Source organism: Pseudonaja textilis, chromosome 11 (genome assembly GCF_049901715.1).
Source record: "Pseudonaja textilis isolate UNSWEBS1 chromosome 11, rPseTex1.2, whole genome shotgun sequence".
In the NCBI taxonomy this organism is placed as follows: domain Eukaryota; kingdom Metazoa; phylum Chordata; class Lepidosauria; order Squamata; family Elapidae; genus Pseudonaja; species Pseudonaja textilis.
Window position 1 is genome coordinate 10,993,432 of NC_142000.1, and position 16,368 is coordinate 11,009,799.

At 37.4% G+C, this 16,368-nt stretch overlaps 1 protein-coding gene across 1 annotated transcript in view; it reads right to left on the reverse strand.

Annotated features, from left to right (window-relative positions):
• CDH11 (cadherin 11) overlaps positions 1-16,368 on the reverse strand; it is a 117,311-nt gene that overhangs the window by 21,228 nt on the left and 79,715 nt on the right. The window contains exons 5-7 of the mRNA XM_026714122.2: positions 14,474-14,593; positions 7,851-8,018; positions 2,728-2,915 (exon numbers count right to left, since the gene is read on the reverse strand). Coding sequence (XP_026569907.1) covers positions 2,728-2,915; positions 7,851-8,018; positions 14,474-14,593 — 476 coding nt within the window. The remainder of the gene's footprint in view (positions 1-2,727; positions 2,916-7,850; positions 8,019-14,473; positions 14,594-16,368) is intronic.

Below are 16,368 nucleotides of genomic sequence, written 5' to 3' on the forward strand. Positions count from 1 at the left end.
CTATTCTGTAATGGTTTGCAGATTCTGATATCTAGTTGTTCCTATCTGGGGTCAATTCTAATTAAAATATACTTCTAGGGATAAAAGTTCACATCTTGCTTTTCCATGCATACATATTACATAACATGCACAATTATTGTGAGCTTTAGATAATGCCTGAATTGTATAAATTCCCAATTCAGCTCTAACTGCTGCAGCAGAGGTTCTTAGGTCTACACCCAAAATACATCTCAAATGCTGGGACTGTTTGTTCTAGGACTGTGGTTGAGTAAAGACCCCAAATTTCTGCTCCATACAAGAGCGTTGTGGTAACCTTAGGAATGTGAGTTATTCTGACCTGTCCATGTCTAAGTGGATTTGTTAGCATATAAATTTAATAATGGCAAAGTACCCAACCATCTAAATACATCTTGAGAATTATGAATGAACATTTGCTAGCAACAGAATAGAATGCTATAACAGATTTCCAAAATGCTACCTTTAAAAAAATATGCCACTTTTTCATGTACAACACAAAGCAGAAAGGATACCAATACAGCTATCTTCTCTTATTTTCCACACAACAATAACTCTGTAAAGTGAGAGGCTGAGGAAGAGTACCGTATTTCCCCATGTATAAGCCACCCCTTTTTTCCAAAATTTTCAAGCCCAAAAAGTAGGGGGGTGGCATATACAAAACAGGTACACCTTTTATACGTGAAAAATGCATAAAATAACAAAGTAGGAATAAACTGGTTTTCCAGCAGTATGCTATACTTTTTTGTAAAAATTGTACGTGATGATACGATTACGAGTGCGAGTACGCGATAGAAATGCATACGCTAGGCATCGGCCTGAATGCTTCGTTCCTACTCTCGTTCCGATGCGTAGATTGCTAGCGTCGCCCGCACCGCTTTCGGCGTCATGACCGAAGTTGTAGATCTAGACGTTGAATTTTGTTTCTTTGTAAATTTTCTTTCTTCATAACTTGTTTCTCTAATAAAATATTTTTTTCAAAACTTCACAGTCCAAAAATTGGGGGGGTGGCTTATACAAAGGGGGTGCTTATACATGGGGAAATACGGTAACTGACTCAAAGTCACTCCTAAGATGGGAGTCACTCAGCCATTTTTTTAAATGCCTAAGGTGGGAGTAAGAATTCACTCTTTTGATTTCTAGGGACCACTTTGGTGGGAAGGTAACAGTGTTCCTTGCACCTTCAGCATTTAGTCATGCCGGCCACATGACCACGGAGACATATTTGGATAACACCGGCTCTTCGGCTTTGTAACGGAGATGAGCACCGCCCCCTAGAGCTGGAAACAACTAGCACGTATGTGTGAGGGGAACCTCTCTACCTTTACCTTAAACGCTACATCCAATTGTCTCTCTTTAATTTTATGTCTTTAGCCCACTTTCAAATCAAACTAATGAAAATACCCCAGACTCAAAAACATGACTCTGGCTAGTTAGCAGGAGTGCGGGTGGGGGGAGATAAAACAGATAACAGAAAAACAATAAAAGAAGAGCTAATACAGGACCCAAGATATAATCTACAAAACAATCTAATTAAGATTCAGTTCAACTACACATCCTGAGCCACATGGTTCCTATTCCTAACCTCAAAATAGTTTTGGAGATACTTCTAGGAACTGCATAGTTGATTTTAGGAATATAAATGGCAACTTCTCTGCTACAGTTAAGTTGCTATAAGGTCCTTATTGAATACTATAAAACAACCCGCCCAAATATAGAAACACTGATCAGTGGAGTCTTTGATGTTCTCTGAGCTTGGTTGTTTTCTTGCAGACATTTCATTACCCATTTAGGTAACATCACTGATTATCGTTGTTACTTAGTTGAATAATAAAACTTCTGCAAGAAAATAACAAAGCTCAGAGAGCACTGAGGACTCCACCATTCAACTCTGGGCTGCAGATACTATTTTCTATTCTATTGGCAAACATTAATCATTTCTGAAATGTTGGCAAAGTCATTGGTTTTAAAGAAGCTGAGCACAGCTGCTTTTATAGCAATTTTGCATACAGTGCTTAGCTTGGTGACTTTGGCTGGTGTAATGAAAGAAAAATATTTCAGAATAGCGAGCTGAAACCCAAAAGTGGCTTTTGTTGACCTGCATGAAGGAAACACATCACTGATCAACCATGCTTGCTTTATTTCCCTTTTTTCTCCCCCTTCTTTTCTTTCTTTCAATCAACAGCGACTGGATTCAGAAGGAATCCTGACAGCCCAAATTAAGTTTTCCTCAGGAAAAAGCATTGCAGACACAAAAGAAATCCCTTGTAATTTTCACATTATCTGAAAATTCACACTGTCTTGCCAACTTGAAAATAAATGCTTCATTATAAGGAAGGCAATCCCCTTCATTTATTTCCAAGTTAATATGCAGTATGCTTTGAAGAGGGAATAGTGTTGATTTCTCAAGAGGAGGATCAGTAAAAGAATAATGTACTTTTCTTCACTTTAAAATGATGTTAAGAAGCTTCTATGCACCAGTGCTTTATTTTTATAATCTCTTTCCTTTCATTCTGGCTCCAAGCCTTAAGAGATAAGAGTAAAATGGGCTGCTGGAAGTTAATCATAGCTTCATAAACAAATTATCCCAAACTACTTTTGCTCTTTTTTTACCATGAGTAATAATCTGTGCCTATTATATGTTCTGTGAGGTATGGAAAGAAAATAAAGTATATATTATCCATTGAGGAATGAAAGGAATGCATTTCTTACCTTCTTAAGCTTCACAACCCCTTCCTGCGTCTCATAATCTGTTGTGATTTCAAAGACTTCTATACCGTCACCATCAATGATGTTGTAAGTTACTAAACCGTTTTCTCCAATGTCTGGATCTTTGGCTTTTACTCTTCCAGCTTCCTCACCAGGAACAGCGGCTTCCGATATTGACATCTGATAAACACCTAGGCAAAATGGTGCTTATCAGTAAATGAGCTATATTGTTAATTCCTTTAGGAGTATTTATTTTATTGACTCCATCAAGATATGCAAAATCTAGCAGAGAGAACATGAACATTCCAGAGGTTCCAAGTCAGATTCAGGCAGCAATTCACCAAATAAAACATCTCTTGGCACTTAATGTTTTGCCCCACCACACTTTGTTTTTCGTAGGTTTAATTAAAAAGTAGAGAAATGCTAATTTGGCAGGCTATAAGGCAAAGCTCTTCCCTGAACCATTATGGACTTGGGTGGTCTTATACTTAAAAACAAACAAACAAACAAACCAAAATTGCTTGAACTTCTTGTACAGAGACTCTATAATGAAAATTCTTGTTTTTCTGCTTACAGCTTTTTTTCCATAGAATAAAATATGCAACTGCTGCCTAAGTGAAATCAATTCAAGTGTGTGTTTATATAAATCTGTTTTTGAACTAATCCGCAAAATATTTGGCTCTTTCTGGAGTTTCTGGAGCGCATTAACCCTTTTCATTAATCCAGTTAAGATGTGAATGCAATTCAGGAGATGCACAACTGTAAAGAGTATGGATAGAGGAGGGAGTGAGGGAAGGAAGGAAGGAAGGAAGGAAGGAAGGAAGGAAGGAAGGAAGGAAGGAAGGAAGGAAGGAAGGACAGAGATTGTCAGAATGCGCAAAAAGGCTGTGAACAAAATACTTAAAAACAGCAGCAAAGTTGAAATAAAAGAATCAGTATTTCTTTTTATTATATACATAGGGTAGGGTTGACAGGCAGCTATAATGAGTTCTGAGAGGCAGTTGTTCTCAGTGCTTAGCTTTTCTTGGATTGTGTCCAATGTTGCTGTTTGGGACTATGTTTGATGTTTGCTGATGGAATAAGCCCTTGTTACTACACCATACAATTGTGAGTACTGTGGTTTGTCAGTGCCAGTCATCTAGTGCCCAGTGAGGCTGACACATACTATTTTCAACACATGAATTTTTTTTACGCATTAAATTACATTTTTAACACTATTTGGACTGGCTTGTAGGTATTTACAGGATCACCTGGTGAATGTAAAGCTGACCTGAATGATTTGCTTCTCTTGACTGGGGATGCTGAGCGTGAGGTGCAATCAGGATTGTGGCAGAGTACAAGTGTAGTTCTAACAGCTGCTAATGATATAATTGGGTTCATGCTGTGCAGCACTAGAGATTGCACATGAGTTTGTGTATTTATATAATTTAATCATTTTCATTCATAAATTACCCACAAGCTGTGGATGCCTTTTGTTTGCCTGCCTATTTGTGAAGGGTTAAATCTCCCTGAATGTTTGTTTCATATTTGATGCATCAGTGACGATGGTGTAATATTCACTTACAAATACAACCCCCCAAAAAAAAACATGTAAGCAAATTAAAAATTTGCCATAACTGACCCCTCCATAAACTAAATGGAGTCATCAAAAAGCAACTGACATGCAGATTTTGTCATTCTTGAAGACTAATGATAAAATCAGTCTAAACTAAGAAGCAACCATGAAATCTGCTTTTTAAGAACTTGGGTGTTGTCTCTGCTCTGCTCACTAATTCATAAAAAAGATGGAGAGGGAGCGGTTTGCTTTGTATTTTTTTTAACTTTGGTCTCTCGGCGCATAACTATTTCTCTCTAAAATATGTTTCCATTGCTTCCACCCTCCATCTGTCTCCGTTAACAGCACTTCCCACCAAAAGTCTAGACCACATGCCATTGATCTCAGCAGGGGCGCATTGTTAAAACATCATCGTCCAGTATGCTTTCAAAATGAGGCAGCACAAAAGTCCCTTCCTCCTCCTGTGCCTTAATCCTCATCTTTGAAATGGTTCACTGTGTGTCCCTGGAAATGGCTCAACTCTTTTATGTGTTTTCCCCCTTTCTAAAAGAAAGCTCTTTAAAAAAAAAACCTTAGAATGTAAAATATGCACGAGATTCCTCTTGATTCCTTTTGGTGTACATAAATCTATTTCAGAAAGAGAAAACTTTTATGGATTAGTGAGTTTATCTTGAATTTGGGACTATGTATGGAATCATAAAAGGCTGAAAGGGGAAGGGAGAGGCTCCTTTACAAAATTAGTACTAAGGTGGTCATGGGACATTGAAACATTACCAACTACAAAAATCTAACTTTCCAGGCTGGTCACTCTCATTCAGTTTCAGCTCTTCAAATACCTTCTATTATTTTAGCTTACCTTTGTATTTTTCTAGACAAGTGGGCACATTTCCAAAATATTGGACAGTGGCCACCTACCACTCTTAATTTTTAAGAATGGAAGTGTGGCTCTATCAGGATTTCTATCCTGCTACACCATGCTTTGCATGCCGTCAGTCTGTACGTAATTTGGGGGTGGGGGGCGAATTGTGGGGTTGGATAAGGGGAGGTTAGTAAGAGAAATCAAAACTACTCATTGTGCCATGAGCCACCAGCAGGTCACATTATGGAATGTGGCACAGTTCAGCCTGTGAAGACAGGGACTATTACCAAAAATACACTGCTCAAAAAAAATAAAGGGAACACAAAAATAAGACATCCTAGATCTGAATGAATGAAATATTCTTATTAAATACTTTGTTCATTACATAGTTGAATGTGCTGACAACAAAATCACACAAAAATTATCAATGGAAATCAAATTTAGCAACCCATGGAGGTCTGGATTTGGAGTTACACTCAAAATTAAAGTGGAAAAAAAACACTACAGGCTGATCCAACTTTGATGTAATGTCCTTAAAACAAGTCAAAATGAGGCTCATTAGTGTGTGTGGCCTCCACGTGCCTGTATGACCTCCCTACAATGCCTGGGCATGCTCCTGATGAGGTGGCAGATGGTCTCCTGAGGGATCTCCTCCCACACCTGGACTAAAGCATCCCCCAACTCCTGGACAGTCTGTGGTGCAACGTGACGTGGGTGGATGGAGTGAGACATGATGTCCCAGATGTGCTCAATTGGATTCAGGTCTGGGGAATGGGCGGGCCAGTCCATAGCATCAATGCCTTCATCTTGCAGGAACTGCTGACACACTCCAGCCACATGAGGTCTAGCATTGTCATGCATTAGGAGGAACCCAGGGCCAACCGCACCAGCATATGGTCTCACAAGGAGTCTGAGGATCTCATCTCTGTACCTAATGGCAGTCAGGCTACCTTTGGCGAGCACATGGAGGGCTGTGTGCCCCCCTAAAGAAATGCCACCCCACACTATTACTGACCCACTGCCAAACCAGTCATGCTGGAGGATGTTGCAGGCAGCAGAACGTTCTTCACAGCATCTCCAGACCCTGTCACATCTGTCACGTGCTCAGAGTGAACCTGCTTTCATCTGTGAAGAGCACAGGGCGCCACTGGCAAATTTGCCAATCTTGGTGTTCTCTGGCAAATGCCAAGCATCCTGCACGGTTTGGGGCTGTAAGCACAACCCTCACCTGTGGATGTCAGGCCCTCATGCCACCTCATGGAGTCTGTTTCTGACCGTTTGAGCAGCCACAGGCACATTTGTGGGCTGCTGGAGGTCATTTTGCAGGGCTCTGGCAGTGCTCCTCCTGTCCCTCCTTGCACAAAGGCAGAGGTAGCGGTCCTGATGCTGGGTTGTTGCCCTCCTACAGCCTCCTCCATGTCTCCTGATGTACTGGTCTGTCTCCTGGTAGCACCTCCATGCTCTGGACACTACACTGATGGACACAGCAAACCTTCTTACCACAGCTCGCATTGAAGTGCCATCCTGGATGAGCTGCACTACCTGAGCCACTTGTGTGGGTTGTAGACTCCGTCCCATGCTACCACTAGAGTGAAAGCACCGCCAGCATTCAAAAGTGATGAAACCATCAGCCAGAAAGCATAGGAACTGAAGTCTGTGGTCACCACCTGCAGAACCACTCCTTTATTGGGGATGTCTTGCTAAGTGCCTATGTTTTCCACCTGTTGTCTATTCCATTTGCACAGCAGCATGTGAAATTGATTGTCAATCAGTGTTTCTACCTAAGTGGACAGTTTGATTGCACAGAAGTGTGTTTGACTTGGAGTTCCATTGCATTGTTTAAGTGTTCCCTTTATTTTTTTGAGCAGTGTATATTGTTTGATTTCAATTGGACATTTAGAGATAAGCAAAGGGGATGGTGAGAGTAAGGGGAAGGTGAAATATATGCTTTGTACACAAACATCTCAGAACTGGCTTTGCCTCTCTGAAACCACTTGGCCTTAGTAATATGTACTTTCGCTAATAATGGATTCAAGAGTCTTTTTTTAATTTTCCAGGTTGGGATGTTTGACAGGCTCTACAAAAGCCAAATAGAATCAAATAAAAAAAAATTACAACTATGTTAAGCTACACTCGCTTGACTCTCTGACACAAGCAAGATAAAACCCTGTCCTTATGAACCAGATAGTTTGTATTGGTTTGAGATTTATGGAAGATATAACATTATTGGGTTTTCATTTCTAAAAACTGCATGCCACTGATGTTACTAGAGGACAGAAGCAGGGGTCTTACATTAGAGTAGCATGGGTTTCAAAAATGGTTCAGAAAAGTGCTTCAGAACATGAGTGTAGCACCTCTTAAAGCAGCTTTATCTTCTTGCAGGCTTGTGACTCCTTAAAATGTCTGTATTTTTAATGTGATTCCTTAAAGCAGCCATGCCCTTCTTTGGAGAAAAGCCTCTGAATAGATGTAGCTGCTTTAAAGACATGCTGCACTTATACTTTTATGTGTTTCAAAGCACTTCCTCCAAATCAGTGCAGGCATCCCTATCATTCTAGAAATCATTCTTAATCATAATAAGAATATGACACTTGATTGCATAGATTCAGTATATTACTGGCAAGTAAAAGAGGAGGATGAGAATTACTCAGCTTCAATTAGGCTTCTGGTGGACCACTATGAGAAACTGGATAAGAGTTCTTCAGAACTTACTCTGAGGGAACTTTGGTGGGTTGTCGTTGACATCTGTGAGGGTAATTGTCACTTTGGTGGTTCCTGAAAGTCCTCCCATGTGTCCTCCCATGTCCTTTGCTTGTATCACAACATGATATTCTTCCTTTGCTTCTCTGTCCATGTTGGGAAGAGCTGTTCTTATAATACCTTCAGGGAAAAGATGAGAAGAAATGATTCACAATATGTTCTTCAAATGTTTATCTCACAGTATGTCTGTTCTACAAATATTCATTTGCATAAGGGCTGACAGATATTTGTTTAAATGATTATACAACAGAGAAATTGCCTTCAGTGATTGTAGTATATATCAACCACAATTCACTCCACCCATACTCCATAGAATATCTGATGTTGTTTGAAGAAGTGCCAGATGAAGAATATGTTCTGTTCATAATTTAATATGAATTTAATGTATTTGCATGTCCTGCCCTTACAGGATAATTATAATGCAACTTTATAGTCAATTTGGAACTTTCTAATAGAGGAGTACAAAAATGTATACATTGACTGTATTTTATAAATAGATATGTATATTCAAGAAAATGCATCCATTTGAATTGCATCATATTGATTAGAAAATGTATAACCCCAACACAAAATGTAGAATACCCCAGGGGAGAAGAATATGTATGCATATAAAAATTTTCAAACACATTATCTAAAAAGCACAAGACTGGGGAAAAAAATGAAGTCAAACACAATAGAATCATCCATCTGTAAAATTGGATTCTGCAAGAGCTTGATAAGCTCTTTCCGTGATCTTGCCTAGTCCGGCTTATAATATGATGATTGTTGGGGTTATAATGGAGAAGTCTGAGGAATTTGATCTTTGCCATTTCCAATATGAGAACAGGCATTAGGATTTGCACACAAAGGGCTGATTTATGTTATCTCGGATTGCTACCAAAAACTGCTGGCCTCCCAGTAGCAAAATGTTATTCCTAACGTGTAGTAATGCCAGTAAGGATTATGGTTTGTTTTAGGAAAATGAAAGTGAGGTCACATTATTTAAACCATCTATTGTATTTTGGTCTTTATGGGTTTTTGAATTTGGGCTCATGATCAAAATGGGTTCACTAATTGATATATGGTTCAGGAATCTAAGATAGGCTTAGATCTCAACATTTCCACAATAGACATCAAGACTAAAGTTTGTTCTTTGGTGAGATTTGGGGAAAATTTGAGACATTATGACGCCATTTTCTCACTAGAGGAAAATCTTGGCTTTCTTTTTCTCCATCAAAGAAAGAAAGAAAGAAAAAAAGAAAGAAAGAAAGAAAGAAAGAGAGAGAGAAAGAGAGGAAGGAGGGTGGAAGGAAGGAAGGAAGGAAGGAAGGAAGGAAGGAAGGAAGGAAGGAAGGAAGGAAGGAAGGAAGGAAGGAAGAGCTACTTTATAGCTAGGACATATCAAATGAGCATATCTTAAATTGAGAAACATTTTATCCAATTTCCTCCTTCTCCAGAACTCTGTACCAGCTCATACACAACCGGGATAGATGGATTATGTCATTCTCAAATACTTGTATAGCAATCTTTGTACCCAACAACAGTAATAGAATAATGTAATAAGAGGAGATTTAACAATATCCCTTTTCAATTATGTTTGCATCTGTTTTGAATGCAAAGGTTAAGACTATCACTCACATCTTCCTGAGCTGCCATGTTACATTACATCATGAATACTTCATCAACAGATATTTGGTCTGCCCTGGATCTGTGATTCTGTTCTTCCTACTAAGAGATCAGTCTCGTTTAATCACCCCAAAGGCCACTTCATTCTGCACCATTGCAATCACAATTAGAAAAGGATTAGACCATTTTGAAATGAATGATTTTATGTCAAAACCACTTAGCTAATGTTTCTTGTTGACCTCCTGGTCATATACTCTGCTCATATACAATCTCTCCCTTTCTACCTTCTATTTTTAGCTTTTTTAATCTACTGCCATTAGTATTTATATAAACCAAATTAACCATTTCCCATTTTTTCACTCTTGATTGGTCTTTGAACATGTAGCAAAGAAATATATCAGGGTACTTGGGATATATAGTAAGGGACTAATACATTTGTTACCAAAATATACAGGAAGATCTGAAAGAATGGGGATTTTTTGCTTCTTGTTCTGAGAATTTCAAGTTGACAGCCCTGCTAAAAATTGTACACCACCTTCCCACTGCTTGTGAATTTTGGGGAGGACTGAAAAGAGTGTGGATATAAAATTATACTCCCTGACTATCAACTCTTCTACCTCCTGAGTGCATTTTTCTACAGAGGAATTATTGAATCTATCATCTGCACCTCTATAACTGTCTGGTTTGGTTGTGCAACCCAACAGACAGACACAGACTTCAGAGGATAATTAGGACTGCAGAAAAACAATTACTACCCACCTGCCTTCAATGGAGGACCTGTATACTTCATGAGTCAAAAAGAGGGATGTGAAAATATTTACAGACCTGTCACTTCCCGGACATAAACTGTTTCAACTCCTTCCCTCAAAACAATGCTATAGAGCACTGCACACCAGAACAACTAGACACAAGAACAGTTTTTTTCCCGAAAGCCATCACTCTGCTAAACAAATAATTCCCTCAACACTGTTCAACTATTTACAAAGTGTGCACTACTATTACTGTTAATCTTCTCATCACTCCTTATCACCCATCTCCTCCCGCTTGTGATTGTAGGACTGTAACTTTGTTGCTTGTATCCTTACAATTTATACTGACTGTTTCCTAGTATGATTTGATTGTTGATTGTACCCGATGACTATCATTAAGTGTTGTACATTATGATTCTTGATTCTTAACATGTATCTTTTCTTTTATGTACACCAAGACAAATTCCTTGTGTGTCCAATCACACTTGGCCAATCTATTCTATTCTATTCTATTCTATTCTATTCTATTCTATTCTATTCTATTCTATTCTATTCTATTCTATTCTATGCTATGCTATGCTATGCTATTCTACTCTACTCTACACTTCAATTCTATTCTATTCTATTCTATTCTATTCTATTCTATTCTATTCTATTCTATTCTATTCTATTCTATTCTATCTACTTTCCTAAATACTTTTTGAAATGCATGAGGAAAAACATTAAAAAGTTTTAATGAAGACAACAGAAACAGGAAAGAATATTAGTGAGTGTAAGCACAACACAGATCTTGATAAACTAACACAGAAGACTAACAAACTTACTGCTTAGTTTGGGAAGCCACTTCTTGGATATGCATTATATGGGGCCCAGCTGTTGATAACAAAATTTAACCTTTATCTAATCACATACTATATATGATGATGGGTATAATTTCCATTAGAGATCATTTATAGTTTGAAAAAAGTGTCAAATTCTTCTCATATGCAGAAGGTACATTTACTTTAAATCAGGGGTGTCAAACTCATGTTGCCATGTGACATATTGGGACTTTTCCCCCCTTTGCTAAACCGGGCATGGCCAGCACATGACACATCTGGCCTGCAGGCCAGGAGTTTGACAGCCCTGCTTTAAATCAAACAAGAAAATCAAAGGCATTGTTTTCTCTAAAATAAATCCAAGGCCTGAATGCAAATTACAGGTCAAACAGAAACACACTGATGCTTTCAGTGAAAAGTTCTTAAGGCCTCTTGGAACTATTGTGAGCATTTGACAATGGAAAAGAAACTGTTTGTTTGGGGTTGAGTTAGAGATTCCAGGATTTGCCAAATATATATAAAAAGAAAGTTTGTTTTTCCCTGTTGTTGCTATTGTTATTTAGAATCAGTGGTTTATCAAGCTTCCTGTTTGAGTCTCTTCAGTGACAGACCGAAATCCGCGATCGTGCGCGGTTTCGATCTGTGTTCGCTGCCAGAGTGCCCCGAGCCAGCTGGTTTCGGGGCTAAGCCACCCAGTAGAGGTGGTGAAGAAGGGGGAGACTGCTAGCAGGGTCGAGGAGAACCACATCTCTCTTCCCCAGCTGGTCTTACTCCCTTTCCTGAAGGCGGTTTCAGCGGTGGTCAGAAATGGCCACCTCAAAGAAGAACTGAACCGGAAAAGAATGTGCAGGAGGAAGATAAGAAGAGAAAGTTTTGGTTGACCGGGTTAAACCGAAAAAGCAACAATGTAAGGTACCCTGGAATTTAAATTAAATAACATTGTTTCCAAAGAAGATTTTGAAGCTGCAAAGCAGAGAGAGAAGGGAAAGGATTAGGTTTTTTCTTTTTCTTCCCTTCCTTATACTGACATCCAAGAGACTTAAGCAAGAAATTGAAAAAAAATCCACTTTGACATTAATCGGCATCTAAGCTGAAAATAAAAGTCAAAGGGATAATAAAGATTTCTGGATATTTAAAGTTTTTAAAAGCAGGAAAAGAGAAAAAAATAAATAAAAGGGCAGGATCTGGAAAAATGGAGGAGACTGCCTGGAACTAAGGAATGGAACTGTAACCAAAAGGAACTTATAGTGAAATTTTAACAAGATTCCTCAAAGATACATTTTAACTGAAACTTGGCAACAAAATAATAGAACCCCAGGAAGAGAAAGTGGAAAAAAGAAGCAAGAAGAAACAGCCTTGGATTATTTGGATTATTTGGTGATTTTTGGTTTTTGCAACTAGATGACTAAAATTAACCGGGTGGTTGTTTAAAAGGCTTTAAAATGGTATCACTCTTAGAAGAACTGAAAATAGAATTTAAAAAATGGAAAGAAGATGCACAAGAAGGGAGAGGTTCTTTTGGCTTCGTATTTCAATTACTAGAAATGGAGATCTGGTACTATGAGAAACAACAAGAAATGCTTGCAGAACAAGAAGATTGGGACAAAGAAGAAGCCATCTGTAATTTTCAAATAATTTTAAGTGGGGGGAAAAAAAGGAAAGGGGGTAAAAAGAGTGAAAGGTTTAAGATTAGAAAAAACAACCAAAAAGAAGAAGAACAATTTGAAAGATAAGTATAATACTAGAAAGCAACAGAAGAGGGGATTACAGATGAGAGAGTTAGAAGTAGAGAGACGAAGGGGTAAAAGGGGGAGGGAGAAGAAGAGGGGGAAGAAGGTAAGGAAAAGAAGTTGTAAAAGACAGAAACAAGAAATAGAGAAACAGGGAAAATGTATAAGGATTGAAAGTATAAGCCTATTTAGAGATAATGGGTGAAAATTTAATTGAAAAAGGGATTCTGCAAAGGTACATAAGATAGTATTGTTATATTAGAAATAGAAATAATTTTAGAAAATATGAAACAATGTATGATTAAAATGATGGATAAAATATTTACTGTAATGTAGTGGAATGTTTGTTAATAAATAAATGAATTAAAGTGAATGAGAGAATTAAATGGGAACATTTTAATTATTATTAATGATTTATAAAAATATAAGTGAGAAATATGGGGGGCGGGGAAGAATTAACTAAGGAAAGTTTATGTGTTCCCAACAAAGTATGATATTTAATTGAAAAAAAATGTTAAAGATGTCAAGATTTTAATTAATATTAATGATAGAATTGAATTGGAATGGAATGTGTGTGTAAGTATATATGTATATATGTATATGTGTGTGTGTGTGTGTGTGTGTGTATGTATGTATGTATATATATATATATATATATATATATATATATATATATATATATATATATATATATATATATATATATATATATATAAAATCTTTTCTTTTTAAGAATATAGTGTGTATTTTAAGAATGTACCAAGCAGAATTTGATTGGAAGTTATGTATTATATTGAATGCAATAATTTTAAAGGTATACATTGAAGCTTAAATAAGAGTTTGAATGGATAAAATTAAAAGATATAAAGGTGTCATGCTCCAATTGGTAACTACAGGGAAAATTTGTTTAATGAGAAAAGATAATATGAAATTGAAACAGGACAGACAAAAGTATAAATATAATGATTTGAATTGAGATGAAATAATTAAAATAAAGTTGAGAAAATTAAAAGAGGGGAAAAACTATGTAGAAAATATAAAACAGTAATAAAATATGGAATAGAATATAAAAATGAGCATGAAATTGAGTTTTGTGTCTGTATGAAGAAGTGATAACCTGGGACCATGCTATTTAAAAAAAAAAGATGTTTTATTTGTATTTTGTTTTTGTGAAACCCACCCCCCCTCCAAAAAAAAAAAAGAATCAGTGGTTTATCTTCTGATCATCATATTTGGGGCATGTAAAGGAATCTTGGTGATGGTGTAGTGGTTAGAATGCAGTTTTGCAGGGTAATTCTACTGACTGCCAGGAGTTTGATCCTGACTGGATCAATGTTGACTCAACCTTCCATCCTTCCAAGGTTGGTAAGACAAGGATCCAGATTATTGGAAGCAATATGCTGACTCTGTAAACCACTTGGAGAGGGCAGTAAATCACTATGAAGCTGTATATAAGTCTAAGTACTAGTGTTATTGTTAATCTCTTTTGGGTCATTAGTCATACCCACTACAGCCAATGACCATAGTTTGAACCTGTAGCCCAATAACAATTGAATTACAGAGTCATGTATGTAAAAATGGGTGGTAATATAAATTGAATAAATTTGGAAAGTTGCTGGCTTCTCACTTCTATTCTAAAATTCCCTTTCAGTTAGCACATGGTTGCTTAGTACCTGTTTGTGGCTCTACAGAGAAATATGGTTGGCCTTCAAGAATACTGTAAACAAGTTTCGCACTATTTCCATAGGTAGGATCATCAGCATCTGAGGCTGTCACCTGAATCACAGATGTACCTGCAAACAGAAAAGGGAATATACTTACATTTAGATACACATATGTTTTTCCCCACTTCCAAAATTTCAGATTAGTACAATGCCAACTTCACCTTTCAATCGGAACAGGGAGAAACTACTATCTTTACTAAGTATACCCTGGAAAATCCACATTTCATTTCTTTAAAAGAGGTTTTACTAGCAAATCACCATTGGCAATCCAACAGCTGTACAGATTATCGCAGATCTCTGTTCAATTTACTTTTTTGGAGTATACAGTCGAGTTAATTCTATTTGCTAAATGCCTTTCTCCATCCACCCACCCTTCCTTGCAATTTGTTAATATTATGATTTGGGGTATTAATTTTAGGGTTGTACAGCTCTTTGCATCCAATCTCTAAAAGTGCTTTGGAGTGCAATTTTAGGGTTGTACAGCTCTTTGCATCCAATCTCTAAAAGTGCTTTAGAATGCATGGGAGTGTGAATATGACACCTGCCTGCAGCATCTTAAAGCAGCCACATCTCTTTTCTCTGCTATAATATGCCATATCAAAAGAAATAGATGATTGCTTAATTCATTCAACATGCTAAGAACAAGGTTTCTATAACAAACTACCCCACAAGCTATCCAGCTCTGTGAACTTTGTTGCATATGCAGTGATCTGTTCAGCATGTTTTTATGCATGTTTCATGGGTAAATAACTTTATTGGAAAGGGAGTTTATTTGACTGGAAAAGACATTTAAAATTGTGCTTGATATTTTGTATTGTGTAAAAGCATTAGTCAACCAGTACTGTAATAGATACCAAAACACTTCCATGATGAACATATCATAAATGTAAAGTGATTATTGGCACAATATAGACCATAGTAGCTGAGATTGGCCAGCTAATTATGGCAAGCTAATTATGATCTGTTATTTGTTGCATAAGTTGTATAGATGCACAGGAAAAAAGTGTTGCTTGTTTTCTTTATGAATAAAAAAAGTTGATTCCTTTCTGTAAGGGCTATTATTTAAGAAAAATCACAAGTGGAATTGGATTAAGGACAGCTGTTGTTCTAATTCTTTCCAACCAATGGAATTCTGGAAAAAATAATGAAAATGAGGCCGGTTACATTGTCAGCAGAATCACTCTCCCCCAAAACCAAGTGGAAAAAAAACCAAATTTTATGTTGGGAACAAGCCAGCATAAGAGAGACTGATTTTGAAGATGGGCCAAAGAAGGTCAGGGGTTAAGAAACAGTCCATTAAAAATTCCCCCAATAGCATCTTGTTTGCTGTGTGGATCCAAAAACACATTTGCTGGCTTTGGAACCAAATGTTGCATACATCTAATGAAGATGCCATTGGAAAAAAAATTAAGGCAACTTTTTTTTAACCCTTGGCATGATCCAGCCTATTTTGATCTGATCTGAGGTTGTATGTGTGTGTGTGTGTGTGTTTTGTACATGTGAGCAGCTTCTAAAGGAATCTTTTCCTGGGCTTGAATCAAATATACAGTTGAATGAAGGAGGCATTAAAGAGATTAAAAACTCTTGACAACCCTTAGTGTTGTTACCTTAACAGCATCCAAACTCAAGAAAATATATCAGAGGTCTCCACACTTGGCAGCTTTAAGTTTTGTGGACTTCAACTCCCAGTTTTGCTGGCTGGAGAATTCTGGAAGTTAAAGTTGCCAAGTTTGGGGACCCCTGCAATATATATTTGAATTCCTGTGGCTATCATGCAAGCTTTTGGATATTAATCCATTAATTGCTACAAGTACAGTGAGAGGGCAGAGACCAGATCCAAAGCA